This window comes from Phyllostomus discolor, chromosome 4 (assembly GCF_004126475.2).
Source record: "Phyllostomus discolor isolate MPI-MPIP mPhyDis1 chromosome 4, mPhyDis1.pri.v3, whole genome shotgun sequence".
Taxonomy (NCBI): domain Eukaryota; kingdom Metazoa; phylum Chordata; class Mammalia; order Chiroptera; family Phyllostomidae; genus Phyllostomus; species Phyllostomus discolor.
Genome location: NC_040906.2, coordinates 181,532,186 through 181,547,483, shown reverse-complemented (window position 1 = coordinate 181,547,483; position 15,298 = coordinate 181,532,186). Strand labels below are relative to the sequence as shown.

At 35.3% G+C, this 15,298-nt stretch overlaps 1 protein-coding gene across 8 annotated transcripts in view; it reads left to right on the top strand.

The window, feature by feature from the left end:
* PTPRK (protein tyrosine phosphatase receptor type K) overlaps positions 1 to 15,298 on the top strand; it is a 490,478-nt gene that overhangs the window by 113,769 nt on the left and 361,411 nt on the right. For all 8 annotated transcript variants that reach the window (XM_036024680.1, XM_028510317.2, XM_036024685.1 and 5 more), the window contains exon 2: positions 2,112 to 2,234. In XM_036024680.1, the coding sequence (XP_035880573.1) occupies positions 2,112 to 2,234 (123 nt within the window). The remainder of the gene's footprint in view (positions 1 to 2,111; positions 2,235 to 15,298) is intronic.

Genomic DNA, 15,298 nt, shown 5'->3' with positions numbered 1-15,298 from the left:
ATTTCATTGGATATATCTCCCCAGGCAAGGGAAACAAGAAAACAAACAAACAAATGGGGCTACACCAAACTGAAAAGTTTTTGCACAGCAAAGGAAATCATCAAGAAACTATACTTTATTTTAAATTCTAAAATAAAAAATATCTTAAGAATGTTCTTCCCACCGAAGTCAAGTTCACCAGGAACGGTTTCAAGTCCCTTGATTGCCATGGCTGTGATGTGCAACAGACAATCGGGTTGGCCACTGGTTTTGTGCAGCTCCTAGTTGTTATTGCTAATGAGAACCCTGGAGTCTCAAATTAACAATTGCTATGAAGGACAGCAGTTAAGGCCATTTGTCTCCAAGTGAGCTAATGCAGGTTGCACTGGTAGTTTAAATTTATACACTGAGGGCACTCACTATTATAAAGGGCAATGGGGGTCCTCAGGGCATGTGATATAGAGCAGTAAGTCATTTTGGGGTTGAGAGCAAATTATGTTTTGAGAAAAACTTTCCCCATGCTATTGTGAAGATGCATTTCCTTGCAACCTCTTTCATTGATCAATTTTAAATTAAAAATACATCATTTTTTATGAGAGCATTTATAGAAAGTCTATTTTAAGCATATTTAATGGAGAATATTAAGCTTTCAAACTGGTGAAGTTTAGTTATTTTAAAGGATTGATGTACTTATGTGTGTGATTCAAGGATTCCCACGTACATATTCTGCTTTTTAAAAAGGTCATTAGGGCTGTAAGTGTCTTCTGGGCATATCTGATCTTGCCTTCTTTGCCTGTGATGCTAGCTTGGGAATGTAACTTCTATTGATATTCAGATTGACAAATTTTGATGAGGAAAATGAATTGCTTGTTTACAGAGCAGAACTTCTAGGGCTGAAGCTTACCACCCTGTAGTCTGCTGTTTGGTTACAGAATTCACTGAGTTGCTTTCCAAAGATTCACCATGGAAACTAAACAAATAAGCTACTTAAAAGGAGACAGGTTATTGGTTTTTCCCCTTAAACCCACTGCTGTATTTTCATTAGTGCTAATTCATTTTCTTTCAAGATTAGACATATAGGCCAGTTCTTATTTTCATGAACTGAATAAACTCAACATGTTGCGTTGTTCATGCCTGTATCTATGTAGGGTGAGAAGCTAATATAATTCTGTCACTGTCATAACATTTCCCTTGAAAATAAAGCCAGGAAAAATGACTGATAAAAAAAGGAGAGCCTGCCTCCATTTCTTAAAGCAATTATTAAATGAACTGGAAGTGGTGAGTATGATTATAGGCTAATCTGATTGGTTTTGCGCTTTAGTTTTTCCCCTCCTAGTAAGTTATAATTGTGTATGAAAGTAATCTAAATAAAGTACTGGACTGTATCACTGACCTCAAACATTTTAGATCCTATAAAGTTTTAACTGGTTCATTTGATATTATATGTACCTTACAAAGTATTCCTTTAAAGCAAGGAACTTGATAAGACTTAAGTACTAACTTCACCTTTTTGAACTTGCATTATGGAAAAAGATGGTTTTCACTCTTTGCCTTTCTCCCCTTATAAACAATAAAGGTATTAAAAACTATTAAGATTCTGTGTGGTTTCTAAATTTCAGGAAATCCTCACTAAATGTGTATCTGACATGCCCCGGCCAGCCTGTGGTTGGGCGTCATCCCGCAGAACGGAAGGTCGCCAGATTGATTCCCAGTCAGGGCACATGCCTGGGTTGTGGGCCCGCATGCAAGAGGCAACCTATTGGAGCTTCTGTCTCTCATCAGGGTTTCTCTCCCTCCCCTCCCCTCTGTCCAAAAATAAATAAAACCTTTTAAAAAATGCATATATAACACTCCACACATATGTCTAATATTATTTTTCATATTTTAAAATCTGTTCCCCAGACTTCCATCTGAGGCTCCTTTGGTTTCTTATTCAGACAAAATACTGATAGAAATTTCATTTTGGGTGAAAATTTAACAGGAATGGCGATAAGGAGGAGTACCATTTATTAGTCAAGTTATGAGTGCTACATTTACATATTGCAGTGTAATGCTTCCCTCTCCAGCACGTTGTGCACCGTTAGCACACCTGGTTAGCATGTAGCAATCTAATGTTATTTTCCCCCTTTTAGGTGGCTGTACTTTTGATGACGGTCCAGGGGCCTGTGATTACCACCAGGATCTGTATGACGACTTTGAATGGGTACATGTTAGTGCTCAAGAACCTCATTACCTGCCACCTGATATGCCTCAAGGTGAGAATCATTCTGTTTTATCCAGGGTTGAGGAAATCACTTTGGAATATGTAGCATTTTCTTATTTTAGATATAAATTAATAATAGTTTAGTTGTTACCATAAACTTCTATGATCAAGTTTCTTGACCACATCTAAAAGCCTTAATATAGTCCTTGTTTTTCCCTCAATAATGTTCTTTAATCCTGTTATTGTTCAATAGCTCATTATATCTTTATTATCTCTGATGTTGAGAAGATACTAGTTTTTTTAAAAAATTACTATTTAATAAAAAGCCATATGTAAATGAAACCAAGAAATAAAAAAAGAAATAAATACAATGAAGAAGAAACAAAATTCATTCAAAATAACCTAAAATATGAGATCAGCTCTCTTAGTACCTGTACAGGTTTGACCCAATCAAACCAAAGGGAATCCTTTGACTCCGTGGTGGGAGATTGCTTGTTGTCTCACTGTCCCTCCGATCAGTGGCAGGCTGTCAACTAGAGAACGTCTTTTCTGAGTGAGTTGTAAAAAAATAAGGCTGAGCTCTGACCATTCCTTACCGAGACCTTGTTAAACGCTTAGGATATTGGTTTTGTGAAATTCTACATTGTCTTATTGTTTAAACCAATTTTGAGTCATTTTTTCTCTGGACTAATATGGGGTATCAATGTGTACATATTACTTTACACACTATCAGACTAATATTTGTACCTCCAATTCTGCATAGTAATTTGGAACTCATTCTAAACTCTATGCATATATATTTTAAAAATTAATTGTCAAAATTGAAAATGCAAACGGTAATTTGAAAATACTGTGCCAAAGAGAATAAACTGTTTCCTTCCAATATGTAGAAATAAACAAATGTGTTCATATGGTACAATCATATACTATATACAGTCATGTGCATATAGTATGCTGTTGAGGGAGAACAAACTTTCCTCTGCCCTAGAGGTTCGTTCTGGCTGCTCTAACAATCGAATAGACATGAGACAGATTAGCAAGAGAAAATGACCAAATTTAACACTTGCACATGTGTGGCAATGCCACATATATGACAGAGCCTGAGGCCCCACGTGCATGAGAATTTTAGAGATGGAAAAGTAACATGGGAATATAAGACATCCTGAGTTAGGGATGAAGTAAGGTGCTTTGAGGGCTTCAAAGGGTCATTTTGGGATGTTACGAAGAGCTGATGCTTAATAAATGAAGTTTGTGCTGCCCTATAAATAGGTCAACAAGAGGTTATCTCTGATAATCTCTTATGATGGGCAAGTTCCAGGTAGTTAAGGGAGGGGCAGAAGTTCACCTTGAGCCTGAGGTTAAAGTTGCCATTAGCTCCAAACATGTCTGCATACCTCAGAGGCACATGTCGGGGCAACTTATTCTGAACCCCCATGAGAAAATATAGTAATATACAATAATATAATATAATAGTATACTATATAATAATATATCAACATTGATTATAATATATAATGGTGCATAATTGATGGGCTGATTGACTATTATAATAATTTCAGTTTTAAAATACATTTTCAGTATTTTTACTGTGATTACTTTAAAATACTTTAATCGTTATGAATTTTCTAGATTCAGAAAAGTCTTTAGACTGAGTGAATTTTAGGTATGAGATTTTTTAGACATAGCCAATGGAATGGAAATGAAAATGTCAATCTGGTGATTGAACTTATATAAAAAAAAACTTCAAAAAGTGAAAACATTAACAGTAAACAATAACACACCACAAGTTTACAAAGCAAATAAAACCACAATGATACATTTCCAAAGTGTGGTTTATAAATGAATATGTCCTTAGAAAAGTGTTTTAATTAGTTCACTGGGTGATGTATTCTTTGAGAGTAGGGTGAAGTAAATCTACTTTCTGTTCTAAATTGTCACTTTCCTGGGCTGAGTAGGCAAATGGTTATTTGTGAAGCTGAACAGAATCTTAGTTTTTTGGCCACAGGAATAAATTGGTACTAGGTGGCTGACATCCTTTGCTTCTTATGTTTGACCCCTGAGTTGTCTGCCGACTCATTTAATTTTGTGCATAGGTTTGTATTTTTTTCTTCAAAGGTACATAACCTTATTTTCCTGGTACATGTTAATTAAAGGAACTACTGTAATATTTCACCTGAGTTTTCTCTGAGGTATATTTAGACTGAATTTTTTTTATAAAATTAAAAGGGGTGGGCTGGGATGCACACATTCTGACTGTTTATCATCAGGGAATAATCAGAAATATGTTGATTTATGGAAATGTTACCATTGTTAATTACCACTGAAGATGGGTAATGAGTAGCTGAAGAGGTACTGCTCAGATGACCTTGCTGGCTCACCTCTGATGAACAGTTTAATAGGTGGTTTACAGGACAGGATGATAGGCACGGAAAATGAAAGTGTTTGAAATTCAGCCACATCTTCCAATTAGTAGGACATTAAGTAATTAATCATGCAGAGGAGGGAAAAAGGTCACCGCCACTTTATTTTTGCCAAATGTAACTTATGTTTAGTCTCAGAGAAGGTGAGCGAGAGCACCCCCATATTCTCCTTTTACTGGCCTCTTTTTACCATACATGCTGCCCCTCCCCCATTTTCCTTCCGCTGTTTCTCTAACATGCTCACTGAATGTTATCTGTTCATAATTTGAGATAAAAGGAGATTTTTAGATTTATCATTAAAATTTAATGAATGCTTCATTTGTTTTCAAGTAAATTGTCTTGCATGCTTCCTTTTAACATTTTTTAGCTTTTTAAATGTTTGGCAGTCCCAAAGTACGAAGGCTGGGACTCCAGTGCAAAGTTGTTCTTGAACTGCTGAACTCTCTGTAAAGTAGTTGGACATTGTTAATTGACTTCATTTTATTGACCTTTTTGGGCTGGAAAAATAGAAGAGAAGAAGAAAGACAGGGTCAATAAATAGATTAGAATAAAAGAAGACTGAAGATCGGTAGAAGAATAGAGAAAAGAAGAAAATTATCTGTCCTTGCTTGAAGACATAATGCCATCAATATTTGCATACAGTGTTTTTCAGCATTTCCTACCCCCCACACTACCTTTGTCAGGTGACAATGAGGGTGGGTGAAAGGCCTGCTGAGAATTTTAAAATAACAAGCAAAAAAAAAGTATATTCTAATGGCCAAAAAAAATATGAAAATGTGAGCAAGTACTCAACTGAGTCATCAAGGAAATGCATATTGAAGCCACAGTGAGAAAATATCACATACTCAGAAGAACATGAAGATTCCAATTTCAAGTGTTGGTGAGAGTATGGAGTCAGCGCAGCTCTCATGCACATCTGTGCAACCACTCTGTGCAACCTAATGACCTAGCAAATCCGTTCTCTGATATAAGCCAAGTGGAACTGAGTACACACGTTTTCCAAACAACATGTGCAAGAATATTTACAGCAATGATATTCAAAATAGCCCCAAAATGAAAACAATCTAAATGCCTATCAACAGTGCAGTGAATAAATACTGACATATCCATATAATGGAATATTACATTACAATGTAAATGAACTAATTAACTATTACTATATATGATATCAGTGAAGATCACAAACATAATTTTGAGGGAAGGAAACTAGACCCAAAAGAGTAGGTACTGTATTTCCTTTATATAAGTTTCAAACACGAGGAAAACTAATTGATGCTAGTAGATGTCAGAGTATTGTCTACCTGCAGAGGGGGCTAGCAGAGGTGCGGATGGTAAGTGCTTGAAAGGTGGCATGAACATAGCTTTTGGTTGCTAGTTAATACTCTGTTTCTCGATCTGGATAGCCTTTGCACAATTGTGCTCAAACTGTGCAAAAAGTGACTGAGCTGTGCAATTGTGAGTTGTGAATTTTTAATATGTATCTTTATAAAAATTGTCAAAAAATAAAGTAGAATTAAACCAGTGTTTACAGATATGCTATGGAAATAAAACTAATAATTAAAAAATGTTACAGATTAGAATCAAAGAGTGTGATAGAAGACCAAAATGGGCCCCAAACCTTTTATCCCCCAAGCTGCTCCCCCCACCTCCCACCAAAGATGTGTGTTTTTTGACATCTCAGGGCTTTTGAATGCCGTCTTCTCTCTGCTTAGACAATTATCTGTGCCCTTATCCACTCACCAAACTCTTACCCCTTCTTACTATGTCTGGTCGAGTTTCATCTGTATTGGGAAGATTTTCTTGACTGGCTTGGAACTCATTGTTTCTTCAATCCTCATATCCAAATATGTTGCCAGTGTACTTTGTACACATTTCAACTGCAGCTATTATAGTATCATTATTTATGTCCTTCTCCTCACTAAGCTTTAATGTCCTCCCGAGCAAAACTATATTTTTCATCTTTGATTTCCCACGAGACACTAGTTCATTTTACTCAGGCGAAAATGTCAACTTATATAATGTGAATTAAAATAGTTTGATCAAGTAATCAAAATGGTTTTCCTCTTTTTAGAAAATTAATTGAAGAATAAGTTTTCCCATTTCCCAAGCATTACATTCAGTTCCAATTTTAAAATAATTAAAAGACCTTCACAGAACTATTAATATTTGCCTTTTACCATATAAATGCTTTCACCTATTTATTGTGGGTACAATTTTAAATGTTATTAATACTACAAAGAAGCTCCCTTTAGGATCTCTCTCTCTCTCTGTCTCTCTCTCTCACCTTGTGTTTGTGTGTCTCTGTCTTTTGTTTGTTAAATTAATTTAAATTTTCTACCGCTCAAAAGCCTGGTATATAAATAAACAAAGCCACAGAGAATGAGAGATGTTACATGGAACTAGAAATTGTTTTTCATCTTGAGTACATCTGTGTCCATGACCTTGTTTCTCACACGTTCTTTTATCTGTATGACCTCCTGAAACAAATTCATTTGACCATTTTGCTCTATGTTCTGTCTCGGATCTGAAAGTGGGGATCATGATTGACATCTCAATACATTTATCTTCTACTGTAATTATAACTGCTTTTTCTTTTTAAGAGGTTTTTGTGAAATGACTAATTGAGTTTTAGTTTAGAGCCCCTGGAGTACCTGTTTGACAGTATTTAAAGTCAGGACTACATTCTACCCCACTTCCAGTCTAGTGTGTTTTACTGAGCATAATATAAATCACCAGGCGGTATTTCCTCTGTAAAATGCACATACACTATTTTATGGTAAAAAATAAAAGCCCTCTCTTATTAAATTAATCTGAAGCCATTCCTCCTCTGACATAAAACTTAGTGAGGTGGGATGCAGTGGCTTCAGGCCCTGCTGGGTCCCAATTCTGCCCCCTTGTCAGCTCCTAGACTAACCAGGAGAGCAAATGACATTACAAAGGGAAGGGTGAGAAATGAACGATGCCGCTAAGAAATGTTCCTTTATGTTAAAATATTGCTTTTAGAACTAGGTATTCTCTTTTTAATTTATATTTTAGGATTATTAGCCAGATTGTTAAAATAAGGCTTGTCTTCTTCAAATACTTCTTTGGAGAGACCAAATGTGTTTGTGTATCCATCCAGTGGGGGCCATGCACGTGCCATGGTTTTTGTGCCCGGCTTTCTTCTGACAGTGTGATGCAGTGAAATCAGATGAAACTTTGGTGTTCACATTTGAGTCATATAATAACATTTCTTAGGTAACACAATTTTAGCTAAGATTTCTGTGTAATGATACTCATGTCTTAATTTTATAAGGGAAGACTTAGTCATAATGTAGTAAACGATAGTATGTGTGCAATGTATCACATTTTGATACCTATGAGGATTAATTTCAAGGGAATATTTTTGGTGACTTACCATTTCTAACCTACAGTCAATCTCTCTGGACACCTTAATCACTCAGTAAAATGAGCGGATCACTTTGTGTAATATTTTCATCAACCTCTTACAGCCAATGTAAGACATGTGTTTCTACAAGGTCATAACTGCCAAAATCTTACATGTTTGAACTAATAGAATTATTTGACAGCAAATCTATCAGCGGCAAACATGCCAGAGAGTGGCAGAATAAAGTTCTGTGTGTACAGTGTTGGTAAAGAGATAGTGCGTTGCAATAGTAGGGCCAGTTTTGTTTGTGTTAAAGGACAGAGCTTATCAGGTCAAACTGGGGATTTCTTTTCTTTTTGTCATCTAGTTACCGCTGTCTGTTAAAATGGCCAAAGAGAGTGTATGCATGAATCTGTGCAGTTTGCCCAAGGAGAACCAAGACAGGGGTAGGGACGGGAGACAAGAAGGAGACGGGGAGAAGAGTTCATTAACACAGTTGGAAAACATTGCGGTATTGGAGATGGGTGTTCGATTCTAAGAACGTGACAGAACCAGAAAATCTCACTTTAAAGCTGGAATGCTGTGTATCATTCAGTGATTTTTAAGATTATGTTCTTTTAAACAACAGAATTCTTTTTTTTTCCTGGAAAGCAGTATTTCTCAGTAGTTATTACCATGTAAAATCATGAACCTCACAAAATTAGTGAAATTTTAGAGAGTAGAGTGAATAACTTTATTAAAGCCAGCCAGGAACAGGATTTGAACTTTGGTCTTTCTGTCTAATATCAAAATTACTCTTGCCATAGTACCATCCTAGTACCATCCTGCTTTGTAATTATGGTATAGCTGACAAATTTCCTTGCCTTGATCATGGATATTTATTTATTTATTTATTTAAATTTTATTTATTTATTTTTAGAGACAGGAGAAGGGAGGGAGACAGAGGGAGAGAAACATCAGTGTGTGGTTGCCTCTCACATGGCCCCCACTGAGGGCCTGGTCCACAACCCAGGCATGTGCCTTGACTGGGAATCAAACCAGCAACCCTTTGGTTCGCAGCCCGAGCTCAATCCACTGAGCTACACCAGCCAGGGCTGATCATGGACATTTAAATTCACTATGCAATCAGCTATATATTATATTTAATTCACAATGATTTTCTACTTTATATAAAATATTTTTTATTTATTTTCTTAAAGCTCTAAAAAAGCTTTTTAAAGCTCTAAATGACTGTCTCTTGAGTGCCACATGAAATGGAATTTCAGACTTGCTGAAATTCCAGACTTGCTGTTTGGATTTCTGCTGCAACTTCAGGGTTTCCTCTGTAATATTCTTACCCCTTAGGGAGATGCTTTGTCCTTCCTTTGATTTACCTGTCTGCTATTTTTAGTTATTTGATGAACACTTGCTGCATGTCTGTTTAAGCAAACCGTTAGAAACACATATATTATCTGGTGCCTCATTAGAGCATGCATGGTAGAAGAAAAATTCGTGGACTAAAGGACTCAGACTAAAGTTTAGGGTTTGAAAATAATCTTGAGACTTTGTTTGCAATGGGGTATTTTAGGACTGGAATTATGGGCTTATTTCAGTGTGTTTCTTCCAAACTGTGTTATCATGTGTCTGTTGGTGCCTGTGCCCTCAGCACAGAGAAGATAGTTTATCGCATTTCAGTTGCTTATTAAAACCAGTGGGAGGTGGAGGCATTGCAGGGTCAGAGAGTGAAAGGCTGTAATGGACCACGTGTAGGGTAAGCCACTTCATGAGGGCTGGTTTTTAGTGTAAGGACTCTTACCCTTGTTGGACATAAATGCAGCATGAAGAATGTCTGAATTACAGTGGACAGAAATGGCATGCTGAGACAGGAGTATTTTCTTGATATTTCAGGGACATATTGTATCTAAGTAGATATATCCCGATAAATTTTAGGGGGAAAAGACAGCCTAATATTAAAAAAAGAGAACAACATATTGATGCCAGTGCTAGAGAACTTCCAAGTTCCTAAATGAATTACAGATAAGGAGACAGAGTAATTTCAAAGCCTGTATAGTCACCTTTAACAGGTATCTTAAAATCAATACATAATCCAAAGGAACAAAATTACTTTTTGTTGTGGGGAGTGTGAGGGAAAGTACAGTTATGACCTTATACTGTTCATCTCCAAAAATAAACTTGGCCCATGCTGGCTGAGCAACTCAGACATGTGCAGTTTAAAAGTTTATTGTCTTCTAAATGCAAGAAGACTGTCAGGAAAAAAATATACAAAAAAAGCAATGAAAGGCAAGTAATTAAATTAGGGATTATTTTAAAATATGTGATGTTAATTATTTCATATAATTAATGTTATGAGAAATGCAGAGTTATGCTTATATATTTTATTATCATTACATAAAAATGCTTTAAAAATCTTGGAAGCGGGCCAGCTTTCAAATCTAATAAGTAGTATGACATGTTTGCAGGCCTCTTCTCCCTCCCCCAAAGAGGAAATTATTGAGACATATTTTTCAATAAAAAGTGAATGTTTTACATATTTAGAGCACATGACAACTTAGAAACGCCAACAGCATCATAAAGTCTTCCCCTTGCTTCTTGCAGTTTTTGAGAGTAAAATTAAAGGAGACAGTTCCACAAGTTTCAGGTTGATTATGTATTTCTGTCCCTCCTCCATTACCACCGGTTTTAAACAGTTGGTCTGTTAAATGGGAAAGTGCAGCGGTAAATTTGGCTATTCAAAAATTATATTTTAAATGTCTGATATTTATTTTAGGCAGGTTATGGTTATAGGATATATTTTTAAATGCCCTTATTACCACTTTTATGTAATCCCAAACATTTTTTATATGTCATTTCATTTATTCTCATAAAGGCCCTTGAAATATGTGTTCACCTCATGCTATCAATGAGGAAACTGAAGTTCAGGGAGGTTAAGTCAATTGCCAGAGGTTTCATGTTTTGGGAGAGTCAAGGTTAGGAATCTGAGTTTATAGAAATATAGGAGAAAGATCTGGCTTTGCAAGTCTATATAAACAAGTATAAGTCGAGATCCTTCTTTAGAGTCTTCAGGAAAAAACAAACTATGGGGTGACTTGAAAGTGTGGCAAAATTTGTTTCTCTCATGCTTTATCCAGCTACAAGTAATGGGATCCCCAAATCAAAATCCCTTTAAAGCGTAAGGAGAGCTGCTTTCGCAAATCGAGAAGTCCAGGATTGGCTAATTAAGTGGCTAATTATGTTCTCAAGGAAACAGGTTCTTCCGCCTCTCTGTTCTTCCCCTCTGGAAGGTCATCTTCTTACTTCAGACCCGTTCTCTCATGGGTATGAGATCTGCAGCTGTTAATAGTTATTACATTTAGACATGAAGAAAAAGCGCTTATTTCTTCATTGTGCCTGTTTTTCTTTTAAATAAGCAAAGAACTTCTCTCAGGTTACCATCAAGAAACTTATCTTCTTGTGTAATTTGCCAGAATTATGTCACATATCTGTCACTAAATCCACCAGTAATGGAGAGAATAAGACAAGGTTTGGCTTATCCTTCCAGGCCCACCCTCCTGCCCCCGTTGGAGCTGAGGCTGAGGCTGAGGCTTCCCATGAGCAACCAGATTGTACTGGAAAAAGGAAGGGGGTGGGGGTGGGGGTGGAGGACACCAATGCCTATTGCAGAACCATTTTATGAGTATATGGTAGCATAGATCTGTAGGTATAATTTAGAAGCTGTAAATTTAGAAGAGTAGACAAAGAATTTAGAAGCTGTAAATTTAGAAGAGTAGACAAAGAAATTGTTAGAGAAGCATTGTATTCTCAGCCTAGTGTTACTAGTTTTTCTTTTCTTTAAAGCATTCACAGGATCTATAACTTGAAAGTGGAAATGTTTCTGCTCTTAATACATTTATTTTAGCTTTATAACTTGGAATTTTTACTGTTGAGAATTTTTGTATTCTCTCATTTTCTTACTCAGTTTTATGACATGAAAGAAATAAGGTAATATGCCTTATAAAAAACTCAAAACCTAAAAATGAGTCATGTTATATATGTGGGTGAACACATGCCAAAGGTCCATTTAATTCACTAATGAGGGAGTCCGCAGGGTGGTAGGCTGCTTCAAAAGATTATAGGAACAAGAGAAGCATTTATAGGCACTGAAAGAAAGAATACTGGAATAAGATTCCCAGTTTTATATTAAATAGAATAATGGCAATAAAATGAAAACCTTTGAGGTATTCTTTACTATCTTACAAGTCATTTGCTTCTGTACTAGACAATTTATTTGCATCATTATCATATAAGTATCATTTGTATTGTCATAAGTTATTTCCCAAATGAACATCTTCTTTCATAGATTTATAAAGCATCTTGACAATAAATAGCCATGCCAGCAAAGGTATATACTCTTGAAGAATTAGCTAATCCTTGGATAAAGAATATTCACTTATTCTTTTGTCTAGTTATAAGTTTTTCCTTTAAGAGTTCAACCCCTTCTGATGATAAATAATCTCTAAGGACAATTCTTGTTAAAAACAACCAAGAAAGGTGGTTTCATTTTGTTTTGCTCTGATTCATTCACATAAGTACAACAAGAAGTACTTATAACAAATATAAGCCTTGTGGTAGGATCAAAATATACAGTGCCATACAGTATTAAACAACTAATAAGTTCAGAAAATTAACTTCTGTTTGGAGATTTTATTAGAAATTTAGGCTAGTCTTTAATCTTTTAATTAATTATTAATTAATTAATTAATTAATCTATCTATTTATTTATTTATTTTGGAGAGAGGGGAAGGATAGAGAAAGAGTATGGTTACTTCTTGTATGTGCGCCTATTGGAGACCGAACCAGCAACCTTAGCATGTGCCGTGACCGGAAATTGAACCAGAGTGACCTTTTGCTTTGTTGGACAACACCCAACCAACTGAGCCATGCTGGTCAAGGCCTAGCAAGGTTTCTTAAATAGTTTCTATTATTCCACAAATTAAAAAATAAAAATCTTTTTCTTTCTGTTTAGAAGCTTAGAAATTCAACTCAAACTATTCATCTACTCAAGGTATCACTTGAAGTACCTATAAAAGTAGGTGAATTCCTTTCTCTTTTATGTCTTCCAAATCAGCTGAGATGCCTAGCCTGTCAGGAAGTGACCTTCTTCTCATGCTGAGAACCTCTACCTGACCAAGGAACAGATCTAATTACTGAGAGAGTTTTGTAGGTGTTGATTCACATATGAAGTATAGCCATTGCCCCTTTGAAAGGCTTACCACTTACATTTTAGTAAAAGTCGATTTTGAACATAACACTCAGTAAAATCCAAACAGTTTGGTTTGTCAAATCACATTCTGATATAAAGAATGACAGATTCGTCTAGTACTTATCCTGTTAACTACTTTGCCATTAAAAGTAACAGCAACAAAAATGTAGTGTTGAATTTTGAGGGATCAATGGGAACAAGGTAGCATTTAAGTTCCTATTAAAGTATGGATTAGATACCAAGAAGGATGAAGAGCTTTATCATATACCAACCAGAAAGTAGAACACTAAAAAATATCAATAGTCTTCCAAACTAAGAATTCCAATTAGATTTCCCCCATCATTCATTAAGTTATACTTAACTACTACCACATTTTGCTCTGTATAATGCACCCTTTTTGCACAAAGTTTTGAGAGAAAAATAAGGATGTGCAATATACATGTGTAGTACTAATTCCATATCTAGATAAATATTTTTTAATTCTTTTATTTATTCTTATGTGTTAAAAGTGAAACTCGACAGCAATAACTATCTATATGTAAAATAATACCCTGAAATAAGATAATCAGTTTTGTTTCTAAATATAAATAAATTAAAAAATTGAATAAAAAAAAAATTAAGAGTTTTTTTCCTGAAAGTTTGAGCCAAAAATGTGGGTTCGCATTATATAGGGCAAAATACAGTAATTTGTGGTCTCTTGAATTTTGGGATCGCAGACTGTTTCAGGAAGTCATCTGCTTTGGCAGTTCTTGCTCTGTGTCCTGATATAGTCTGGCTGACGAGTAAACGGTACCGGCACCGAAGCGTGTACCCGGAGGCTGCACTCCTGAAGCTGGTCCTTGAAGTATCTGGTTCAGTCCTTTCCACTAAGGTCATTAGTTAAGGGCCTAATTTCTAGACTCTATAGCAGAGCCCTCAGGTAAAGAATGGGAGGAATACAGAAACGACTTGCTGGTAAGACTAAACGTGACTAACATGACGTTAACCAACAATATCTGAGTGGAGAAAATTTATCAGGGCATTGAGTTCACCTCGTTCATAAAGACTCGGTTATTGTGTTTCCCTTGACGCTAAGGCTATATGGACAATGAGGGTATTAACAAATTTCAAGTTCTTCCTGTAACTTGCCATATCTTGGGCACCTATTTATTTTAATTACATTTATCTGAAGAAAACTAATTTACAAAAGATTGAATTTTTCTTATTTGAAGCCCTTCCTATGCAAACTTCAGGATGATGTTGAGCTAGTTAAAATATATGGAGCAAACCAAACTTAATTATTTTTAGTTTTCCTAGTCTAATAAAGGGAACAAATCCTTGTAGTTGTCCAAAACCCTATAGAAAATTCTGCAGTTTTTAAAAAGAGTGACTTCTTGAAAGTTTTTATTTTTCTGAATTTAGAGTCTTATCAATCAGGCAGGATCAAAAAAGTTATTATTGTATGAGATCGATCACTTGATCAAGTAGCATAGATCCCTGAGAACTGAAATATTTTAATAGAACTAATATTAATGTTTATTAAAATGGTGGTATTATATTAATTGCAATTAATATTTAGTACTTAGAAATAAAATAGAAGGGTGCTTGCCAAGTTGCTCAGTTGGTTAGAGCATTGTCCCTATGCACTAAGGTTGAGGGTTTGATCCCCAGTCAGGACACATGGAAGAATCAACTAATGAATGCATAAATAAGTGGAACCATAAATCAATGCTTTTCTCTCTCTCTCCCTTATTCTCCTCTCTCTTAAAAAAATCAATAAAAGAAAATAGGAGTTAACACAATTACAAGAAAACTTAGCTCTTTCATAAATAGTGAAGTTATGTTTTTAATAATCAGACCATAATAAAATCAACTTAATGCACAAAACATTTTTCTGGAGAGATATAGAATTTCTGCTTAAATTAAACAGAAGGTTAGGAATGATTTTTACAACCTCCTGTTGAGAAGATTGAAATTACTGAGATCAATTTGTTATTTTAATAGAAGGAAAACATAATTCCAGTCTGGCATTAATGTAATATTTGGCAGTAAAAGATTTTTAAAATTAAAAAAAAAAGTCTATTAAAACTGAGCCAACTTTAACAAGTTTT